The 24,109-nt window shown below is 44.6% G+C and overlaps 1 protein-coding gene across 6 annotated transcripts in view; it reads right to left on the bottom strand.

Annotated features, from left to right (window-relative positions):
• DZIP1 (DAZ interacting zinc finger protein 1) overlaps positions 1-24,109 on the bottom strand; it is a 51,415-nt gene that overhangs the window by 1,859 nt on the left and 25,447 nt on the right. For 4 of the 6 annotated variants that reach the window (XM_059144812.1, XM_059144813.1, XM_059144814.1 and 1 more), the window contains 12 exons: positions 21,677-21,817; positions 21,151-21,199; positions 19,916-19,972; positions 17,515-17,571; positions 12,402-12,461; positions 7,194-7,336; positions 6,581-6,743; positions 5,978-6,104; positions 5,323-5,376; positions 3,579-3,772; positions 1,943-2,073; positions 909-1,083 (listed from right to left, as the gene is read on the bottom strand). In XM_059144812.1, the coding sequence (XP_059000795.1) occupies positions 909-1,083; positions 1,943-2,073; positions 3,579-3,772; positions 5,323-5,376; positions 5,978-6,104; positions 6,581-6,743; positions 7,194-7,336; positions 12,402-12,461; positions 17,515-17,571; positions 19,916-19,972; positions 21,151-21,199; positions 21,677-21,817 (1,351 nt within the window). The remainder of the gene's footprint in view (positions 1-908; positions 1,084-1,942; positions 2,074-3,578; positions 3,773-5,322; positions 5,377-5,977; positions 6,105-6,580; positions 6,744-7,193; positions 7,337-12,401; positions 12,462-17,514; positions 17,572-19,915; positions 19,973-21,150; positions 21,200-21,676; positions 21,818-24,109) is intronic. The other 2 variants (XM_059144815.1, XM_059144817.1) reach the window with 2 other exon arrangements.

Raw genomic sequence — 24,109 nt, 5'->3', positions numbered from 1 at the left:
TAGGGGCACTTGGGTGGCTCAGTCATTAAGCCTCTGCCTTCGCTCAGGTCATGATCCCAGGGTCCTGGGATTGAGGCCCACATCGGGCTCCCTGCTCAGCGGGAGGCCTGCTCCTCCCTCCCCCACTCCCCCTGCTTGTGTTCCCTCTCTTGCGGTCTCTCTCTCTCTGTGTCAAATAAATAAACAAAATCTTTAAAAAAAAAAAAAAAAGTTCATTTCTAAAGTTGATGAGCCTGGAATCTGTAGTCTGACTTACTACCAAGAGACGTGGTGGACCTCGGGGTGCCACACAGACCCGAGGGCGGGCGCTGCAGCTAGGGGAAGGGCGCAGACAAGCCCTTCTAGATGACCTTTCACCACGTGCAAGAATTACTTTGACAAAAATTACAAATCACATTTTATAATTTTAAAAACGAACTATACTGGGAGTTAAGTTACTGGACTTAGCCAGACCCTAGCACTCATCCAGGAACAATGTCAGCTCCTGGCCTCCTCTCTAATTCATCCCACTGGCTACAGTGTTGCAAGAGAAATCTTTCCTCAAAGAAAATAAAGGGAAACATTTAATATGTAAACAGATTAACACAGGAAGACTGCCAGAAGAATGGCCCCATTCCGGTGTAAGATCAGAAATTTTAATTTCCGCGAGGCACCTGCATGTGGAGAGTAACTGTATGGGCATTTTCAGAAATAACATTAAAATTTAAAGACTAAAATTTTGGTCCAAATTAAATACACCCGGGTTAAAGGACTCTGAAGAGGAGTAAGTGTGCACAAAGCATATGGTATTTGTTATACCAGCAGCATTTCTGTCCTATGCTGTTTCAACACAGTTTCGTTAGGTATTTTTAAAGAGGACACGAGTAACTGGAAAACGGAGAGCTCTTTAAGGAGCTCGAGCCGCCAACCTTCTGCATGTGGCCCCTTCAGATTAGATGCGCCCCAGGCACTTGGCACTTGAGTCGAATTTGCCTCATTCTTCGCAGGGAGAGGTTCCTTCCGTTCTCTCCCAGTTTTCTTGCCCAGAGATCCTTCCTCCTCTGAGGATGAGAGGTCCCAGTCATCATCATCCACGTCCGCGCACTGAAAGAAATGCACAGAAATGCACAAAGGCGTGAGCGTTTCTTAAAGACGCGGCGCATGCGGGCGTCCCTTGGTTACTCTCTTGGCCAGACAGGGCCACTGACACCGGATGATCTGAAGCTGGGGAACCTCGGAGATTCCATGTCTGGTGATTTCTGGAGGGCAAGGAAATGGATTTGGAAATCTGCGCTTTGTAGGACGACAGAACCACCTCCTTGTTTCTTGCCTTGGAATTTCCATGTTTCCTACTTACTCTACCAGCCATGACTTTAGAAAATCTCGGAAACACTACGTTGTAGCAGTAAAGCTGGGCTGGTCCACAGGCAGGAGCTCTTACGTCCGTGATAATCTGACCTTGAACCTCAGGTCAAAGCTGCTGGGAAGGTGTTGGGGACTTTCCTCCACTTTGGGAACAGAGCTTGGGCTCTGCCCTCGTCTCTCGGATACCTTTCTCTGCACACTCCAGCTCCCAAGTGGGGCTAAGCCCCCAGAAGTCCCCATTTTACTGTCAGGTCCTGCTGTGGACCCGGAGCCGAGGCCCAGGTTCTAGCCAGTCCCAAGCATCTGGGTGCAAACTCGCTAATACTTGGCCGCGTCAAGCCAAACACGCGATAGGAGTTTGAAAACCTGTAAAGCCTGAGAAGCACGAGATGCCTTCTTACCCACTGTTGTTCCAATATCCTGGATTCTCTACAGAATAGAAAGAAATGTAACCATCCTGCAGACAAGGTACGGTATATATCTCAGCAGCTGCCACTAAATATCTGTTTGACATTTTGCTACAAGAAGTACAGTTATTAAGGTATATTTGTTAAAAGATGAATCTCTCTGTATGTTTAGCAAGCAAGAGTGATTTTACCTTCAGTTCTTCTTTTAATTCTTTTTTGATGAACGCCTCAGCAACGTTAATCCCACCAGCTGGCTTATTCACATTTCTGTGATTTGAAACCGTCTTTTCAACCTTCTCCGTTAGTGTTTTAATGGCGGTTCCTGTGTGACCAACAGAAAATAGGTACGGTTTAAAAACTATATATATCTTTTCCAATTCCAAAATATCTTGAACAAGTGACTTTGAAAGAGTCTGAGCATTACAGATCATCACGTTTATTAAATTAAAATCAATTGATGTATTTTGGGGGTTGAAAAAAGTTATATTAAGATGTATAACTCTTTTTAGAAAAGTCATGATCCCCTAGACCAGAAGCAGTAACATGTTCTTTTTTTTAAAGAATTCATTCATTTATTTGAGAGAGGGAAAATGAGAGAGAGACAGCATTAGAGGGAGGAGATCACAGGGAGAAGCAAGCAGGCTCCCCGCCAAGCTGGGAGCCCGATGCGGGACTCGATCCCAGGACCCCAGGATCATGACCTCAGCTGAAGATGGTCGCTTAACGAACTGAGCCACCCAGGTACCCTAAGGTTTCATTTGAAATCAAAGAATGGTGGTCTCATTCAAGCTGTGGTCAGAAACTTTAATTTCAGTGAGGTAGTCTGTAGGAGTAGAATATTCATGGGGGTATTTGCAAAAACAGTACTACTTTAAAATTAATTAGTTATATCTTATGTAATTATATAAATCTTATGTAATTATATAAATTATATAAACAAAAACAAATTTTATATAATTATATCATTATAATTATATAAAATGATAATTATATAAATATAAATTGTATAGAGTACAATAAATGAATTCTGATATGTTTAAAATATATAATTTTTGAACTGCATTAAACAGAATTTCTTTTTTTAAGAAATGACCGTTCAGCCCCACTTCTCTTTAGCAAACGGTCAGCAGCCGCATACTTGGCTCTTCTGCTCCTTTAGAACCAACGCGTCTCCCCAGGCGGCCCGGGGTCTGAGAGCAGCCCTTCTCACAGACGCCCAGTGTGTGCATGGGTTGCGTCCCTCCACGGTCATAGGATGATGTTCTCATCCCCAGTATCTCACAAGGTGACCTTATTTGGGGAGAAGGCCTTTGAAGAGGTCATCAAATTCAAGTGAGTTCATGAGGGTGAGCCCGAATCTGGTACCACTGGTGTCTTTATAAAAATGGGAAATTCGGACACAGATGCATGAACGGGGGAGGGTGATGGTCCCCTCCAAGCTGAGGACAGAAACTTAGACCAGATCTTCTCCGCATGGCCCTCACAAAGAACCAGCCTTGCAACCCTTGATTTTGGCCTTGTAGCTTCTGGGATGGAGACAAGAAATTTCTGTTTTGAGCCACGAGACCTGTAGTACTTTGATCCTACAGTCCTAGGAAACGAACGTATCTAGGCACCCCCAACTGCTTCGACTCCTTCCACCTGAGTGTCAATTAGCTGCTAAGCCCTGGGCGTCTTCCTTAGGCAGCCGTGGCTTCTGGGTTAGCCCCCTTTTCCTTGAGCACTTTCTCAGCCTCTCCTCCCAGTGCCTGGTGCCCCCACCCCGCCCCGGGGAACCACTGTTCCCAAACAAAATTTCCAGAAGGATTTTTAATGACCAGAGCTCACCTGCGGGCTTGGGAGAAACATCGGAGTCCTCGACTTCACTTCCCTCGGTCCAGTCCGTGTCGCTTCTGACCGTGTTCTTCGCAAAGGTACACCTGTTGCTTTTGGAGGACAGCGCAGGAAGCAAGTCCGGGGATGCGCATGCCTGGATGACGTCATCACCGTCCAGCTCTTCCTCCGAACTGAACGGAGGGGTCCTAAACCAATGAAAACCCAAGGATTTGGGGGAAAGAAATCTTTTCTGTGGTAAAACTACCCCATCTTTTAAAATAGCATCATTACTTATAATTTACCTCCACGCTGCACTTTCCGGAGTGCTTTTATAGACTCAAACCCACTTGTCTCATCACATGAATTAGCACCCCATTTTAAAGTGGGGGGGATGGGCTGGTAGGGGGTGGGCATTAAGGAGGGCACTTGTTGCAACGAGCACCGGGTGTTGCAGGAGGTCACGAATCACTGGATTCTGCTCCTGAAACCAGTATTGCACTGTATGGTAACCAACTAGAACTTAAATAAAAAATTTAAAAATTTTTTAAATAAGGAAATTGTCTATGCATAATGTACATATGGCCGACAATAGTAGGTACACTTGGAAATTGCTGGGTGAGTGTTTTTTTAGCCACAATTAAAAAAGAAAAATTAAAGGTATTTAAAAAAATAAAGTGAGATGTTCATAGCAGTGTTCATTCATTCAAGAATATTCTTTGATCACTTAAATTTTTCCAGACAATGTTCAGTCATACTATGTCCCATGAAATAAGGTTCCTATGAGATTTTTGTACCTGAAAAATGCTTTTGAAAGGTCAATCATCTTATTGTCTCCATTATAGTCTATTTATACCATCCTTATTATCTATATAATTTATTTTGTCTCTATTATATATACACAATGCCTCAAGAAGAGATATTTATAGCAGTAATACCTCCAGAAAAAGTCGATGATGAAATTCAGTTATGATAAGATTAGTTTTACTTACAATTAATAACAATAATGTACCCATAATTTATTAAGTCCCCACTAAGTGTCAAGCCCTGAAGTCAAGCTCTTTTCTTTTCTTTTTTTCTTTGTAAAATATAAATCTTCTAATTTTTATCTATTTTACTTTTTTTTAAAGTAGGCTCCATACCTAATGTGGGACTTCAACTCATGACCTTGCAAGACTTGTGTGTTCCACTGACTGACCCAGCCAGGCACCCCTAAATCCTTTTCATATATCCTTTATTTATAGATCTGTGTTGTGAAAAAGGCAGCATCGCCCCATTGAACAGATAAGAAAACAGGCCTAAACAGGTAAGCAAGTGAATCAGTGGTACAAGTTCATGAGTGATGGATCTAGGATCCTTAGTATCCTAAAAGGGCCCAGGAGAGTAAGGTCTAGAGCCATTCTTGATGTCTGCAAGAACATCTGATTATACTCTCAAGGATCCAGCCACTAAAAGATGACATCATTCTTTGAATTCATCATGCTTATTGAAAATCATATTGACACAGAGAGGGGAACAGTGGAAATGACTGGGGGTGGCCCCACTGCTTAGTGGGGGCCACAGGGTGATAAGGGCTATTGACTTAGAGAATCTGATGAAGACACAAAGACATGTCACAAAGGAATAATGAATGGTGACAAATGAACTGCCATGTTTAATAGGGTTTTAATTAATCACAGAGCACATACCAATTTACAACAAAACGAATGTTCAGGGGAAAGAGCTTTTTAAATGCCCTCTCCCACTCCCAAGTACTCACGTAATAGTTGAAGACTTTCTGGGAAGATTATCTTCTATGATATTTTTCTTAATTCTAAAACACAAAAGAAAACGATTTCTAAATGGCAGAAGCAAATAATGTAATTTTCAATATAAATTTCTATGGAATGGGTAATTTTTCTTTTTGAACATTTGTTAAAGAGAATAAGCTACAAGAAATGGGCTGATACCAAGGACAGGCAGATAGGAACTGTATGCGTGGCGCTCTGCTGGGGCAGACGTTACTGTGGGTAGAATGTCTGCGTGGCCCTACAATCCATGTGTTGAAGTCCTAACCCCCCAGGGACACTCTCTGAAGGTTGGGCCTTTGGGAGGTAACTATGTTTATTAAAGGTCATGAGGCTGGGGCCCTCAAAAGGATTAGTGTCTTTTTAAGAAGAGAAAGAGGGATTAGACCTCTCTCTCTCCCTGCCACAGGGGGACACAGTGAGAGGGTGGGCCATCTACCAGCCTAGAAGCAAGCTGTCACCACAACCTCACCATACGTCATGCTGATTTCAGACGTCCAAACTCTGAAAGTGTGAAAAAACAGCTTTCTGTTGTTCAATCCACCCGGTCCATGGAATTTTGTTATAGCAGCCCAAGCCGACAGGGATAAACATGAGTACAAACATTTTAGGGTCAAAAATACTCACTTTGGGACAGACGTCCTATCAGTAAAAACAGGTCTTTGCCTTATCAGCTGTCTGCTTCTGGGAGGAAGCTGCACGGCCTTGGGTATCTCTCCATTGGAAAGGGTATCCGCTTGAGGAACGTACTTATCTGGAACGGTACCATCATTCATGAATCTCCATTGCCTTCACGATCCGTGAGTGAAGAGCACAGGAAGATGCTACCATCTGTGCTGGCTCTTGATACCAAAAAGCTCTTGGCTTTAGAGTCCACATGACAGGCTTTTTTTTTTTTTTTTTTTTTTAGATTTATTTATTTTAGAGAGAGAGAGAGAGAGAGCAGAGGAAGGGACAGAGGAAGTGAGAACATCCAAGCAGACTCTTGCTGGGCATGGAGCCCGATGTGGGAGCCGAAACCAAGAGTCAGATGCTCAACCCACTGAGCCACCCAGGCGCCCCACCCTTTTTTAGTATTAAAATTAAATCCAAGACTCAACCTATAACGGTCCAAACAGTACGAGACTTGCCAATGAAGTTCCAAAGTCCACAAACTGTTTAAAATTATAAAAGGCAACAGGACTTCTTTCCTATGTACAGAAATGACATGGTGGCCAGTGACGGGCTTACCTGAGGTCAGTAAGGTTCTCTCCTCAATTTTACAGCTGACCTCATGTTCAAGGAAGTCTCGAATCTGCTGAATGTTGGGTATGTGTCTCTCTCGTTCGTGTCTTGCTGATTCCACGGTTCTTAGCACCCTGCTGAAGTGATCGCTTGGAATTCCACGTATATCCTGAGGCAATACAATGTTAAGCTTATTAGCCTGGGACATTCTCCATCTCATGAGCGTTTGTCAGCATCAACGGTGCCAACCTTGTCCTCACTGCTGCATCCGAGGGAGGGGACGCCCCGACATAGAACACAGCATTCTGGCCTCAAGAGGAGCTCCCAGGGCAGTGGGACATAGAGGGGGTGTGTATGAGTGCACGGGACTGGTTAGTGGTACCAGGCGGTGAGCGCCAGGACCGAATGCACAGAGAGGGGTGTGGTGTGTGTGTGTGTGTGTGTGTGTGAGAGAGAGAGAGAGAGAGACCGTCTAACCAATAATGCAAGCTGGGCTGTCAGGACAGAATGAGTGCACAAGAACAGAACAGACATGCCTTCTTCTCTTCTCTGATCCTCTGCTATTGAGAAAACAAAATACAACACAACCAGCGAACGTTCCCAAAATGAATGAGCTTACCGCATTAATCCCCAAGGTTTCCAGCTTCTCTAGCAAACTCTGCTCCAAGACGTTCCTTATTTCCTTGGTGAGGGAGGGGTTACTCTTCAAAGCTTTCCTTAGGTGGACCTTGCTTTGATTTAATTTCTGTTCGTTCTCCCTTCCTGAAATAAGGTTTACAAAGTGTGTTAAAATTTTAAATACATAAAAGCTCTAAGTAGAAAATGGCAAAACACCGCTTTTAAAAATAGCAAGCAAGCATTTTGTAATGTGATAAGGTTTTTGGATTGTTTAATCATTTATATGGTGCTGAAGTATCACAACTTTTAACAGTATCTTAAGTTGGCCTCAAAACATCGTCTTTAAAGACTCTTTCTTGGGCACAGGGTGGCTCAGTCATTAGGCATCGGACTTCAGCCCTGAGTCAAGAGATTGGGGGTGGCTGGGATCCAGCTTGCATCAGGCTCCCTGCTGGGCGGGAAGCCTGCTTCTCCCTCTTCCAGTCCCCAACTTGTGTTCCCTCTCTCGCTGTCAAATAACTTACATAAATAAAATCTTAAAAAAAAATACTCTTTCTTGACCCCTTAACTGCATCATTATTAGATGAATAATGTAAGAGAAAGGTCTCTGCAGAAGCACAGTAGAAAAAAGGAGTTCTTTGGACATTCAATGGTCCATCCTGAAATTATTTTACTACTTTCTGAAGAATTCATCTTGCCTAAATCATTAGAATTTATGTATCATTTTTGAGGAAGCCTGATTTCTATTAAATAATGAAGTTTTGATTTAATAAGTTCAGTAGAACTTATTAATTTGATATTTTGAAATTGATATATTTGAAATCGGGAATTTGAAATTGATACAAAATTTCAAAGTGTGAAATGATCCCTCCCAAAATATGTACCAAGAAAAAGAGGATAAAGAGAGTGTTAGGAAAAGTATATTCTGTTTAAAACAAACCATCATTAAAAGCAAAGGAAAAAATAAATGGCCAGATTCTTCTAACTTTTCCTTCCCTGTTCCTCTTTCATTCCCCCACTAGAACGGGTGGCGTTCAAGAGCATTTGGGGAAGAGGAGTGACTACATGACCCTGGATGGAGTCCTATGTCCAAGCAGAGGGAGGGCTTGATGGAAGAGGCTCCTTCCTGGGTTGTTCTGACCCTTTGTGAAGGTGCAAAGCCAGGTCTGGGAGAACACGATGACACTGCTGTCATTTGGAGTCTTTCCCCGAACAGGAGCGTTTCACCCCCACAAGGGTGGTGCCTAGTGCCTGTGCCGAGCTGGTCTGGGGCTGCAGGGCCCCAGTGTCACCCACCCCGCTAGATGGGAGTTGGAGGGACCCACGAAGTTCAGACTGACAGAAGATCCACAACAAAACGCCGCAATGTCTCAGACTTTCTCTAAACTCTCTAAAATTCCAGCAGTAAAGAATAGTTCTTGTTCATGAATCCACACTTTTGCTGAGGGCAAAAGTAGTTCAATGAACTGCGTGTACATTAGGTAAGAGGAAAAATCCTGCATGTTAATGCTGTTCTATAATTTAGAACTGTGGTTTGAGAAACCGAAATTACAAAATTTTGTAGGATTATGCATTAGTAAAAAAAGTAATCCTGAATTTTTCATTCTCAGCATTCATGCTGCTTTCTCACCGATGTTTTCCAATATTCTGGAGCCACTTTAGAGAAAATGCTTCTGCTCCTGGTGGCTCAGCTGGCCAGGCATCTGGCTCCTGATTTTTGGCTCAAGTCATGATCTCAGGGTCATGGGATGGATTGAATCTCCGCTCAGTGCAGTCTGCTTGTTCCACTCCCTCGTGCTCCTCCCCTCCTCACCCCTGCCCCACTCACACTCTTTCTCTCTCTCTTTCAAATAAATAAAATTTAAAAAAAAAAAAAAAAAAAAAGCACTTCTGCCTTGGGAACAATACAGCAAAATCCGGAGGGCTTAGCTGCAGCCGTGGCCGTGTTGCAGACTTTGGTGACTGGCTGGCATTAAGTGTAGAAAACCATCTAGGGTGAGCAGCGAGAAGAGGTACCAAGAGATTGCCCAGGAGTCATCGTGCTACCACAGGAAGAGACACAACTCCCACCCTGTTCACACAAAGGGAATTTTCGGGCCAGTGCCCAGGATATAAAAAGAACTACACAGAAGCACAGCCAGAGAGACTCCAGGCTCTGTCTGCTCCCCAGGACCCGGGTCAAGAGAACTGAATTTGTTTGCCGACTGGGTTGGGTTCACCCTCAGCCCTGATGATAATAAGCTCCTTCTGGTGACTGAGTTTCCCAAAATGACTGCAAATTAAACATTTCCCCTATTCTCAAATTTGCATTATATGTTGACGCTTGCTTTGGATTCGTTTATGGATAATGAGAAAACTCTTGGTAGGAAGGACTCTCACGAGGCTGGGGCTGGTCAGGGGGAACCAAAAGAAAGAATGTAGAATGGACAGGAAAAAAAAATGAAGTTTTTAATGTAAAGGTGGAATTCATTGCTGGAAAGCTAATCACAACGGAAGATTTGAATCAAAGCACGTCCTGCTCACCAAGATCAGTAAGACAATGCTTTCCCAGGCAGGTGGTCCAACATACAGCAGCCCACACAAGTGATCATTTCTAGCAGACGCACAACGTACCAGTTTGGGTGAACAAATAGTTACAGCACAAACCAAAGAGTGAAAAACAAACCCCCCAAAACAATTTCTGAGTCAGAAGGGACATCAAAATCTAGCAATCAGTCTTCTCATTTTTCACATGAGAATGAGAAAACCAGAGCGGTAAAGACACTGCTCCACCCCCCCCCCCCCCAAGTCCTGGACCAGCCTGCCTCTGTCCCCTTTGTTCTGTGCGGTAAACTGTGGAAAGCTGGAAACCTGGGCTTGAGTTCCAGCCCTGTCACTAATTAAGCTCAACAACTTGGAGCACGCTCCCCATCCCCCTGTGTTTTGAGTTCCTGAACAATGAAATGGCTTCTGAGACCCCTGCTGGCCCACATTCTAACATCCTATAGAACGGCAAGATCAAATACGCCTCTCCAGGATTGTCAGAAGTGTTAAGGATGCAGAAATGGTCATGCACGCTTCTGGGTAACAGCCCCCATGCTGTGCACGCCATTGCCAAAATCCAGCTGTACAGGCATCATCTGCAAAATGTTAGCCCAGCCGAGGAACTTTCTGATGGCAATTTACGTGCTAGCGGCTTGCTGACTCCACAGAGCTCCTGAAGGACTCGTGGGGTCACTGGCTTCTGTAACAGCCTGCTGGGGACTCAGGCCGGTCTGGCTTCAGCTCTTGTCTCTGTCCCACTAGAGCTGTGTCTAAACACGTGGAGGGTGGCAAAGGTTATTTTCTTTCCCAGTCTGGTGCCCTGCATGTGGCAACAACAAATGAGGGTGTTTGCTGGCAGTGATCCCAAACTCACACCTTATGTGGACTGGGGAGAAGAATTCTACAACGCAGCCAGAAGGATGTCGGGGGTCTAAGTGGGGGCCCCGACGGGTGACAGTGGACTAAGTGAGGATGGTCTCTAGGAATCTAACAGACTTGTTTTTTTAGTTTTTTGTTTTTTTTTAAAATGAGACTCTGTATACCTTCCTGACGCATTTCATGGATTCTGCTGAAAATAAGATATTTGGTGTTCCAGACATCAATAAATAAAATGTAGGAGGGAAAAAGCGTATTACTTAAAAGCGAATAGAAAATAAACATTGCACAGATACAATGGACGTGCCTGAGTCACGTCTCAATTTGTAGCCCTGTTAAAAATAATTTGGGAAGGGGCGCCTGGGTGGCTCAGTGGGTTAAAGCCTCTGCCTTCGGCTCATGTCATGATCTCAGGGTCCTAGGATCAAGCCCCGCATGGGGCTCTCTGCTCAGCAGGGAGCCTGCTTCCTCCTCTCTCTCTGCCTGCCTCTCTGTCTACTTGTGATCTCTGTCAAATAAATAAATAAAATCTTAAAAAAATAATAATAATTTGGGAAGGGATGCCTGGGTGGCTCAGTTAGTCAAGCATCTGCCTTCGGCTCACATCATGATCCCAGGGTCCTGGGATCGAGTCCCACATCGGGCTCCCTGCTCAGCGGGGAGCCTGCTTCTCCCTCTGCCTGCTGCTCTCCCTGTTTGTGCTCTCTCTCTGACAAATAAATAAATAAAATCTTAAAAAAATAATTTGAAAAAAGTCGTCTAGAGAACACAGAACTTACAACAAATATTAAGAATTTACAAATTGGAATGTGTCGTTTTTAATTCTCTTCCTAACCTGAGTTCATACAAATATTAACAATTTGCTTTCTCCTAAAGAGATAATATAGGGTGTCAATCCTTATCATTGTTAAGGAGAAAATGATGGCAAACAGATTCAAGTATAATTGTTTCAGGATCTACAAGTCTGGCATCAGGAAATACTCTAAATAATGTGCAATGATTTTCACAAACTTCAAAGATTAATTGACAGGAAATAATTTTGAGAGCTGCTGAATAAAATGAATAAGCCACAATGACTTTAATTATCTCCCCAAACCTTGAACTGTTCCCAAATTTCACCATAAAGACATTATCCAGGGGTCCCTAGGGTGGCTTAGTCAGTTAAGCCTCTGACTCTTGATTTGAGTTCAGGTCATGATCTCAGGGTGGTGGGACCAAGCCCCTGCAACAGGCTCTGCACTGGGCATGGAGCCTGCTTAAGATTCTCTCTCCCTCTCCCCCCATCGATCATGTGTGCACTTGCTCTCTATAATAAATATATCTTTTTTTTTTAAAGACATTCTGCCTACAAATATTCTACATTGGGAGCTTAAACATGCTTTTCTTGCTATTAAAATAACATGGAAACGGGCAGCTCACCCTCTCATTTCACAGATTCAGGGTGTGAGAAAGAACTCCTATGCTAGGAATATTTTTGTCTCATCTGGCACACAACGCATATGTGTTGACTTGCCCTCTGACTAGAAAATATCTGCATTGACATAAAACTTCGGTTTTTTTCCCCAAGTTCCCTAACACAGGAAGGTCTTAGTCACATGCTAAGAATACAGTAAAGCAGGGGAAAATATAACAGCATATTAAAGGAATAAGATAGTAGAAGACTACGGATGGATTGAAAACGTCATCCCCAAACCTAAATGTCTTCCCTAATTGGTGTGACAAAACCACTGGATCATCAATTTCAAGATTTGGGTTTTAGCATCTCAATAGAATCTATGCAGGTAGAAACCCTGAGTGAGCTCTTGGTTACCTTTTTCTTCCTCTGAAAGCTCTTCTATGGTTTCCAGTATGTGCGATGAGAATGCCTGCTCTATTAACAAGGAAAAATAAGAATAGTACAAACAGGACAAACAGCAAAGTAAAATTAGTTTCCTTTCAAACAATTTTGAAAGATACAGTTTCATGGTATTTTAATCATGCCTAAAACAGCAGAATTTGCTGGGAAGAAATATGGAGGCAGTCAGTTAAAGCTGGTCCCTTTTTCATGGTATCTGCTCTTTCTGTGCATATTCCATTAAGTCACACCCCCCCACCCCAGGGAAATTACATTTTCAGATAATTACATCATTTCTCACTCAGCAACCTCGTGCCTGATGGGATTCTTTTAAGACACAAGGTCACAACTGCAAAAGGTCTTCTTCACTTACCCCCCCCCCCCACAATACTTTCCTTATAAAATATTTTGATAAGGTGGCTAAAGAGGAAATTAATTAAACTATTTCAATTCCCAAAGATTAAAAACATGATGAAATGCCAAGGCCCTGGGATCCCCACTTCTCGCTAGCCCCTAAGGTCTTCAGGTGGGAGGACCAGGATGGTGAGAGAACAGGTCAACCCAGGGTCAGCAGCAAGATGAGGACCCCCTTCTTAGACACGTCTGTGTCCCCAAACCATGCTTCACACCTCCTTCTGCTCCCAGAAAGCCACCAGGGCAAGGCTGTGGACAGATGACACGTGAACAGGGGCTGTTCGCAAACCCACCCCAGAACAGTGCCCTGGGGGGGTGGGGGTGGGGGCGTAAGGTCTCTCAGTGACTTCCCAGGTAACATGACTGAGGCTCAAGGAAACCCGTGGGCAGCATGGATAAAGCCAAGCCCCATCCCATGAAGAGAGGGGAAGTTCCTTTTGGGGAAGGTCAAGTTTGGGGGGTCAGGAAATCAGGCTTTGAACACTGGGATAAAATGCAACCGGAAGTCTAGCCAGCAAGCGCATGTTTCACTCACCTTCGGCTTGGAAAGTGCCACAGGGCACCTCCCCAGGGAGCTCTCCCCCTGTGCCTACAAGGTGAAGGCCATTTCACTCCACACCAGACCCCAGAGTGGGCAACCAGTGAGGGTAGTCACGGCCAATAATTACTGAACGCCCACCAGCTTGTCGGGCACAGATCTACGTGCTTTGCAAGTATTAGCTTAGACTTAATACCTCCTACTTGGAAGTCTAAGCTTTTAATTTGCCAAAGCGTATTTCTGATACTCTGTTTTAGGCATCTACAAATACACACACACACACACACACACACACACACACACACGTATACACAAATAAATAAATATATACTATATTTAAGTACACGTAAAGAGGCTCTTCTAGCTTGTTAGCGACCTAGTCAATCTATCTAACACAGAGTGGGAGAAAAGCGTTTTACACTGCTTTCCAGTGAATGTTTGGAGCATGGCTTATTAGAAAATAACCCCACTCAATTTTGAAACATGAACATGATCTCACAAAGAAGCATTTAATTCTATCCATGCACAACTGCTGAACATCAAAAATGTGCTTTCAAGTGTGTTATTCAGCATCGAGATTTTAAAGTTATAAAGGTAATAATAAAAAAAACCCTGTAGCTATGTGTGGTAATGAATGTTAACTAGATCCTGTGATCATTTCATGATATATATAAATATGGAATCATTGTGCTACACACCTGAGTTAATGTTATAGGTCAATTTTATCTCAATAAAAAACTTAAACAATTAAAAAGTCAAGTTATACAAAGAGCCTACTTACTTGTCTGAACTGCTAAAAATAGGGATTTTAGGAGGATAGCTGATTTCAGTTTTTTAAGAGTCACATGATTTATATTTTATTGCCCTTTATGGAAATGACAAAAATAAAGTTATGAGGAAAAGCTCTATAAAATCTCCCTGAACAATCATATGCATCTTTGTTATCATTATAAGGACAGTCCTAGGACTTACTTGAGTGGAGACAAAACTTCAAAATTGCGACCTTTGGTGCTGTCAGGCAGAAGGTGGGGTTCTGAGGGGTGGGGAACCTGGGCTTCTACTATACAGGCTAAGGAAATGAGAGCCACCAGACCCCAGCTCTAACCCAGCAGATTGACGTCCAGTGTGGAGTGAAGGGCCTGCCGTTATCATGCTTTCTAAGCCACGGGCCCAGCCTCCAAATGACCCAGCTCTTGTCTTACATTGAGATATCCAGGCTGAGCGGACATACTCTCTCCTCTGAACTCTCCAGAGGCTTCCAGAAAAATCCTTATGTCAGTCTCCTGCCATTACCTCTAGAAGATGAACTCCCAGGTCTCTACCAGCCCTCCCTGGCATGGGCTGGCTGTGCTGGACTTTGTCAGCCTGACCCCCGAAGCTAACACTGGCTGACGTGCTTGCTCACTGGCTCCGGTTCCAAAGCGCTGCTTCATCTGACCTTACCACAGCCCGCTGAAGCAGCCATTCCTGTTCTCCCCATTCAGTAGGCAGGGAAACCCAGACCTATGGCTTCATGAGTCACCTGTGAATCCAGACTGCTTGCCTCCCTTCACAGTTCAGGCCCTTGGCCACGAAACCGTACTGCCTTCCTACTGGCTGTTTCTGGGTTTGTCTTCTGGACTTCTCTAAATGGCATTGTCTCGTGAGCTCATGGCGGTCTTGACCCTTCCCTCGCCCTTGCCCGAATCACCTGCACCTACACCTTTCCAACAGTTCCACGGAACAACTGGTATGTCTGCCCCCTCTTGTCTCAAAACCTCAACCCCAATTCCTAGGTGAAGAGTCTCACAGAGACCCCCTCCTTGATCCCCAGCTGGCCTGTTTGGTTCAGTTCTTGGAGTACACTCTGGTGGGGCTGAGCTTCCCCAAGCTCCGGCTCTCCAGCCTGGCCATGCCCAGCCTCTCAGTGGCTACATCCTGCCCAAGGACGGCCCGAGCGTCTGGAGGCTGGCACCCAGGGCTCACTGCAAACAGTCTCAACCAGCCACGCTTCCCTCAGATCTCTTCTGCATACCGTATGCTCAGCCAAATAATTCATCTGCACCACTTGTTCCCTTCTAGTGCTTTCCTCTGACCTTTGGCTTCTATTTTTTGCTTTGTCTCAGTGGAAAGGAGCAGCCTACACCCTTGAGCCCTCCGTGGGGCAGCCCACATCTGGAAACGGATGGCTCTATCCAGGACAAGTCTGAAGAGCCCATGCCAGCTTTCCAGCTCCCGGTGAGATCTGCAGAGGCCCCCACCACAGTGGGTCTGGGCTCCATGTCCCCTTCTAGCCACTCCGGCCTCTCTCACAGGGGTTGTCCAAGAACACTGCCCAACAGACCTCCCGCCTGCAAATCTCCGCCTCAGAGCCGGTTTCCCCAGGGAACCCAACCGAAGACAGTGAGCAATCATGACATTTTTCATCATAAAGAGCTTCATCGAGCTCTAGAAGGAACAACAGGAAAGACTGAGAGGTAATTGGGTGAAATAATATTGCACAATACAGACTAAGGCTCCCTGCCCCCTGCCCCCACCCCCTACAGCTGGGGTCACTGCCATGGCTGTTGGGGGGAGCAGGTCAGCGGGCCCCGTACAAGCCTCCTCCTTCCTCCTGCCCATTGAGATGCTCACAAATCAGCTCAGATCCCGATCCAAAGGCATCAGGCCTCATGCCAGGTCTGGCTGGCATTTAAAACTAGCATTTTAATCCCAGCAGATGCCAGCAAGGGGGCATGGCTGTTCACGAAGCCCAGCTCCAATCAGGACAAAGTCCATAAGGAACACAGTGCTTTGAAACTGACAGATTTGTCAGGACTCTTGGATCAACTCCAGATGGCAAAACATACCTACTATAGGAGTTTTTTTCTGGGTGCCACAAATAGGAAGCAAAGAAAATGTAGTCTTCTTATATTGTCACACAAAAGGCTAATGATAACAAAGTAGCAAGAAACAGAAAAAGAAACTCTAACACACTGAAGTACAGAGAAGTGACCAGCAATGTGTTAGAAAACTCAACTCTGAAAAAGAAGGCAAGAGAGAGGTTTTTGACCCGACATAAAGAATACGACTAGGGAGTACTTGCCAGGGGACTTTTTCTTGCCTATTCAGTATTAAAGCAAATTTACATCGGTCCCACACATATTTTACTTCTGTTGCTGGTCCAGAAGGAGGACACCTGCATGTTCTAAAGACCTATAAATACTAACACCCAGTAAGTGGGGAGTTTAGGCATTACATAGTGTGAACACACGCTTAGGGGGTATTGACCTAAGTGAAAATGACCTCAGGAGAAAAAGTAAGGGGCACCTTCATGAGGCTGTTCAGTGAACAAAAAGGGTGGGTACAGAAGGCCATGCTAATGTGAAAAATATTTCTGAACACACAGAGTCCCACTTGACGGACCACCATCGATTTAAGTCTAACTCAAAGGCTAAAGAGCAAAATGGAATGAAGTAATCATTTACATTCCAGAAGCATTTATAGGTAAGACAGAAGAAGCTTGGTCCCCCCCTCCCATCTGTAGGCAAACAATGGACTAAAAACATACTTACAAAAACTGTAAGTGCCTTAACACTATAAAAGTAAAATATGGCGACTGATATTCACCTATTGGCTAGATCACGTGATTAACAATGATCACCCTCGCACCCTGGTCCAGGAACTGATTCCTGGCAGCGGTTTCCTCCTGAGGCTCCCAATTTTCCCTTTGGTTTCCGTCACATGTCTTTTCTAGATTTTTCCAACCAATCACTGAAACTGTTTGTTTAAAAAAGGTGACTTGCTGCCGCACTGAAAGTTATAAAAACAGTCAGGTATGCCCTGTGGCATGTGCTGGTTGGCTGGTCTAGTAGAAAATCACCTTCTTGCCCAACACCTATCACTCTCCACCCAAAATCATACACAATCAAAGTACCACTCAACATTAAAATCTCTGCTTGTAAGTCTAGCAACACACATTTTTTACTTTATGACTTTGGTAGGTATCTACAGTTTATGATAAAGGGACATATGAAGACAGCAGTATTATCAGCTTCTCCGCATTCACTAAAACGTCTTCTGTTTGGCATAGTTACCCCACAGAAGCACTTGTAGTTAATCAGTTCTCTGACTCTGGGCAGAAACTGCACATAAAATGCTGAGACTTGGCTGACTTACCGTGGGCCATTGTAAGACCTGATTTGGCATCCACAGTCTGTACGGCCGAGGCACTCACTGAAACAGCAGAAAGAGAAAAAGCTCACAGCCTTCCGTAATGAAAACATGAGCATCTCAACTTCATGATGATCGAGTCCTCCTCAAATTAGTCAAGCTACATACAGATCATAAGGGACAAATGTTTCAAATGACGATCACCAGCTAACCTAACACTCTTTGCTTTATTAAAATATAATTTGCTCCTTTAAAATATATAATTCAATATAAAATATACAACTTTAAGAATACAATTAGTATAATAAGAGTGGTGCAACCATAACCACTACCTAATTTTAGAACATTGTCATCACACGCGCTAAAATCACCAATTAGCCGTGACTCCCCACGTCTGCCCCCACAGTGGACCCTGGCAACCACCAATCTACTTTCTGTCTCTATGGATTTGCCTATTCTGGACATTTCATACAGAATGGACTCATACTTTGTGGTCCTTTGTGACTGGCTTCTTTCACTTAACATCACGTTTTCAAAGTTCATCCACGACAGCCTTAGCATGCAGTTTTACTAATTTTTTAAGATTTGATTTGTTTGTGAAAGAGAGAGAGAGTGAGCACACACAGGGGAGCTGCAGGCAGGGGGAGAAGGAGGCTCCCCGCTGAGTAGGGAGCCTGATGCGGGGCTCGATCCCAGGACCCTGGGGTCATGACCTGATCCGAAGGCAGACGCTTAACCGTCTGAGCCACCCAGGCGTCCCCAGTATGCAGTTTTATGGCCAAAGAACATTCTACTGTATGATCAGACCACATTTTATACATCCACCCATTAGCTGATGGAAATATAGGTTGCATCCACTTTTTGGATGTTATGAACACTCATGTCATGGTTCCTCTCCAGACCATGTATTTATTAGTTTTCTCTTTCACTAGCTTGTTACAATAAATCTTTAATTCTACTCCTACTCTGAAAACTACTGGCCGCAAACCTCAGCTTCCTCCATAGGCATACATTTTTGTCTTTATGATGATCACCGGCAAAGGTGTGCATAGGTTGTAGCTATTCTGGAAATGTAAGACCCTCAAAGCCATTTGCAACTTACATCATCTAGATCGAGGTTTGCAAAAGTATAACCCATAGGACATATTAGCCCACCACTTGTCTTTGTAAATAAAGTTTTATTGGAACCCAATATTGTTCCAATATTGTGCCAAGTCTAATTAAGGTATGAACAAGAGCAATTTAATGTCTTTTAACCTTCCCATCCTTCTGTGAAATGTATTTTTTTCCATAAGATATAAGCCCAGCTTCTACTATTCCTTCAGACCTACTCTTGGGATTAAACTTCCCTTCCCTCCTCACAACTTTTAACCTCTTCAGGGTTCCAGAAACAACATCAAGAGGCCTCCAGAAGTCTTGGTGGGTCAGTCGGTAAAGCATCTGGCTCTTGATTTCGGTTTGGGTCATGATGTCAGGGTTCTGGGACAGCCTGTGAGGTGGGCTCCTCCCTCAGCAGGGAGTCTGCTTGAGAGTTCTGTCCTTAACCTTCTCCCCATGCCCCTGTCTTCTCTCATAAACAAATCTTACAAAAGAAAAAAAAAAAAAAAGGTCTCCAGAAGCACTGGAGAAGACTGAGTAGTTAAAACCATTAGCATTTTCCAGTCAATTGTTCCAAATTCCCAAGTCTGCCCACCAACGCCCTTTCATCACTGCAGTTCTGGGCCGATATGAATGGTCCTGTCACTCAGGGCCCAGCCTCAACCTGGACCCTCCCCCGGTACCTCAGATGCCCATCCACACACATGTCCTCTCCTGCCCAGGACCGTCTGCTCCCTAGTTTCCTCCACCCTTCCACTTTCCTGAATGGAATAATAAAATAATAAAAATATCTCAACTATTTAACTATTATTAGGGAAACAACCTTTCCATTTCGACACTGTCCAGATGATGTCCTTGTGGATTACAGCCAAATCCTGACAGCTCCAAGAGACAGACGTGCTGAGTCCACCTCAGGTGAGCGGCTGACAGAACATTGGGTCAAAGCCTGCAACCCCGAGTCTCAGTGATGCTGAAATGTGGCGGCCACCACAAGGTCACGTCGTCACACAGCGCCACGCCTTGGGAAACCCAGTACAAACTGAAGCAATGCCAAAGAATTTATAGTTGTCCCTTGATTAGGTGAACTGAGACATAATAAGTACGGCTAACCAAAATCCCCACAAAACCACAAGGATATTTACAGTGTTGGGTTTTTAGATCTAGGTCAAAGTCTGGAATCAAAATAGATCATCATGTAATCTCCAAACACACTGGTTTTTGAAGGCAAGGCTCTAAAAATAATAAGTTGTCTATTGGGTTAGCACTTCAAAAGTATCTTTAGAATCCTGAGCCTTTTATAGAAACTTACTAGGTACAGCTGGGGCAGTTGGCTTCGATTCGAAAGTTTGCCAGATTACAGGATTCCCTGAAATTAAAAAAAAAAAAAAAAAAGAAAAAGTTAATGACCCAAATCAAAAGCTATGGGTTATATTTTGTCAGCACTTATCCTAATCTTTTCCCCCCAGAAAAAAAAACAAGCAAAATTTACCAACATATGGTGACTCACCCAACTGAGTAAAGATGTTTAACATAAATCCTTATAAAACTTTTTCCTAAAATTATTATCACTCAAGTATTCATGCTGAGTAATTACACAGCTTTTGCTCACTACCTGAACTCAAAATTTCAAAGAGAAGTTACAGGGAACCTCAGCCCTTCCCAAACCTTTATCTCAAAACAAGGACCCGAGTATGTGGGTCGTTGAACTCCCTCAGGGGCCCCCTAGAGACAAGGAGGAGATCCAGCTCACACAGCCATTACCAAGCCCCTGTCAGTGCCCCCTCAAGTAGACAAGGATCCTTTAATGACCTGAGATGAGCAGGAGTCTTGGCTCCTGCTCTGAAAGGGGGTTATTTGAGAGGGGTCCAGGCAAAGGCGAGCTGTGGGCATTACTGGGAGACCCTGCATGCACTTCCGGGTGCAGCCTCCCTTCTAGACTCGCTCCTGAGGGAGAGGAGACGGGTGGCCATTGCCCCCACAGACAGTAGACTGGATGTGCCCCCTCTATGCTTAGAACAAACTTTTATCCCCCAAGTGCCTCAGCTGACAAGCCAACAACCAGCCCCTACAGTACTTTGGAGTAACTGAGGCCAGGGTCGTTCACAATGGCGCATCCCCGCGAGTGCTCAAATGAGCCTTTTATACATGTTCCCCCATTTCATCCTCATACAAAGCCTGTAATATGGTTACTCTGAGTGCTCCAACTCCACAGCTGAGGAAACGGAGGCAGGCACTCACAGGGCTTCACTGAGCCCCGTGTGTCTCCAGACCTGGTGCTTTTAGCAGTCACTCCCCCGCCATCACTCATCAGTCCAGAGGTACGGTTACTAAGCATGGATTCTGTGCCTAACAATATTCTGATAAAACCTAGGTGAGACCATTCAGTAACAGTCAATGTATTTAAAAATTCAACTCTCTGGATCAAGGTGACAGATCTCTCAAATTAAAATCACCACTGGAATGCCATGTTGGTGCCCCCAGGGGCCCCACATTCTACTGAGGGAGGCTACCTTACCTCCAACACTGGGATCCTGGTCCACTTACCTTTGGGCTCACTGACGCTGTTTAATGGTTTACTGGTAAACTCTTTAATCTGCAAAGAAAAACTGTTTTGGTTTTTTTGTTTGTTTTTGTTTTTTAGTGATACAAGTTTGAAACCAGATGGGGACATACCGATTTCGGGCAGATACTGTATTTAAGTAAATCAACCTTTTCAGGAAGTCCTCCAAAGACAGAGGACAGATGGATTTTAAAGATACAAAGGCAAAAACTGTATAAAAGTAGCCTTTGGATTGGGCTGCTTCTCAAAGTAATCTCAAAAAGAAATTTTTCTCTACCTTCAAGTTTATTCTAAATTCTAACTGAACAAATTTTTGCTCTTCACAGTTAAAAAAAAAATACCTTGAAAAAATTATCTTATTGGATTTACTTTTCCAAACAACCACAGGGAAGAAAATATTCTACCTCCTTTACCTTATCCAACTTACAAATGCTCTAAAATAAAACAGAATGTTCTTTGATAAATTGCACTGCTTGAAGAAAAACAGTGCCAATATGGAGCCAAAAATACCTGTTGTCTCTGTGTGATAATCAGTTCGTTCTGTTCCTGGAGTCTCTGCCCTAGCTCTTCTATCCTTTTCTTGTAGAAAACATTACTTGCATTGAGATCGTCTATCATGGAGGTCCGAAGTTTCTCTATATGTGACAAGAGCTGGAAAAAAAAAAACAAAAACAATGAAGGCATCTGCAAACCGCATGCGCAATGTCTCCATCCCGCCATCTGTACACACACACCCCGTGTTCTTTGCTGGCCTCAGATTATCTGTGCACTTCAAGTGACCGCATACATCTTTGGTAACCGTGTACCAAAGCCTTAGCTTTACAAGGGCTTCACTTGTGCTCCCGGGGAGCTCGTGACCCAAGACACAGCACTGAGAAGGTGAACGACTGCGTGCACTCGAGCACAGCACAGGACACACCGCCAGGATGAGCACTGATCCAGCATCGGGGCGCTCCCACTGAGGGGCCATAACCCCACACCATCCTGCCCCTCAGGTGCGCAGAGAGCCCACCTTCCTTACTTGTAAGTCCAGTGACTAAGCACAACCTCAATAAATCCTTGCTGAGAAAAAGAAGGTGGAAGAAGGAAGAAGGGATGGGGAGGGGTGCAGAGAACAGAAAGATCCAGATGCATAGACAGATCCGTCCTCAGAGACTTCGTGTCGGAAAAGATCCTAGACTGCACGTAGGAAAAAAAATTCAAGAACGATTTGTTTTCAGTAATTTAGGCAAAGATTCTTAGAACAATTTCAGGAGTCACTTACACAGAGGGGGAAAACCCGGGTCACTGGAGCTAAGCACAGTCCCAGCCTGGAAGAGCCTGGAAGTGGAGGGGACGTGCGGACCGAGCAGGGCAGGTGGTGAGGTGCCTCAGTAGGCAGAGTAGAGAGCGCGGGCGAGGCAGCCCCGCCCGACCTGCTCGGTTCTTCCCAACAAACCCTCATCAAGCACTTCATCCTGTTGTGTCCACACCACAACCTTACGGATGCATGTTCTGACTCCACAGTACAGAAGGGGGGACTCGGGTCCAGACAGCGTAAAGCAGATGGTCCGAACTCAGACAGCTGGAGGGGAGGAGCCCAGACTGGAACTTTCCAGTCCGGCTTCAAAAATTACTGCTCTCAAATTTAGTGACTAAGGCATGGAACATCTTAGTAAACAGGACTTTCAAACAACCAAGAAGCCCCCCAGACCTTAAGAAATAAGTCGTCAAAGGGGCTCCTGGGTAGCTCAGTATGCCTTTGACTCAGGGTGTGATCCCAGGGTCCTGGGATCGAGTCCCACATCGGGCTCCAGTCCCACATCGGGCTCCAGTCCCACATCGGGCTCCCTGGTCAGTGGGGAGTCTGCCTCTCCCTCTCCCTCTGCGTGCCTCTCTGGGCTGGTGCGCTCGCTCGCTCTCTCTCTCTCAAATAAATGAATAAAATCTTTAAAAAAATTTAAAATTAAAATAAAAAGAACCTTTCATAACCTAGAAGATGTCAAGAATCTCCCCCAGGAGAACACTGTTAAGAACCCTCTCTACATTTTTACAGACCATGGGAAGAGGGCCCTAAAGCAGTTTGAAAAAACACTGAGCTAGAAAACAGAAGGAAAAGCCTGTGAAAATGTCCAGGGCTTAGGGTGGAGGTTTAGGACTGACAAGTCAGTCCAGACCCTCCAGAGGAAAGGGACACAGAAAACACTAAGGGAGAGAGCAACCTTTTGGTACTGGACTCAAGAATTGACAGAAATCACAGAAAGGAGTTTGCAGAAAGAGGAATGTGATAGTCTAAGCACAGGATAGCCAGAAATTATTTCCGAGAGTTTGTGGCCCTCGAGCCCATTTCTTGTGACCTCCTGTCCTTTCAAGTCCCTGCTCTTTCTCTCTGCTGGAGCACAGGACTCTGCCCTCTCCCTCTGTTACGTGAGCACCCGACAGCCTCCCAGCCTCCCCGGAGTCTTCTGTCAGGTCAAAAGGGCATCCCATCATTTATCTGTGACTCCCTTTGAACTCCTACCAATATTATTTAAAAAAAAAAAAAAAAAGATTGCCAGGAACCTAGGTAAAGCAATAAAAAGTTGGCAATCGCAACTTCCCTTAAACAGAGAAACACAATATGTGCATTGTAGGACCAGTAGGCAGCAATCATGTGGAATAATTAATAGTTAGGTCTCAGGCAGAGATTACCAAACCTGATTGAATTCTCCCCTCTGTTCGGGTTTAAGAGAAATTAAGGAAGAAGAAAGCAGCTTCAGAGCGAACAAAACCAGTAGACAATGGAGCAGCGTAGCCTAGCGGCAGTGCGAAACCCCCACACCCCCAGAGCAAGGGGGAGGGGGCGCCGCCTCACTCAGAACCAGGGAAGGCCTCTCCCCCCTCCTCCAACCAGCCACCAGGCGGTCCTTCCATCAGGACTTGTGGTAGCCAAGCGTGCAGATCGGCCACTTGCGTTCTGTTCCT

The sequence above is a fragment of the Mustela lutreola genome, chromosome 13, assembly GCF_030435805.1.
Source record: "Mustela lutreola isolate mMusLut2 chromosome 13, mMusLut2.pri, whole genome shotgun sequence".
In the NCBI taxonomy this organism is placed as follows: domain Eukaryota; kingdom Metazoa; phylum Chordata; class Mammalia; order Carnivora; family Mustelidae; genus Mustela; species Mustela lutreola.
Note: the sequence above shows the minus strand (reverse complement) of the source record. Positions and strands in the feature narration are given on the sequence as shown.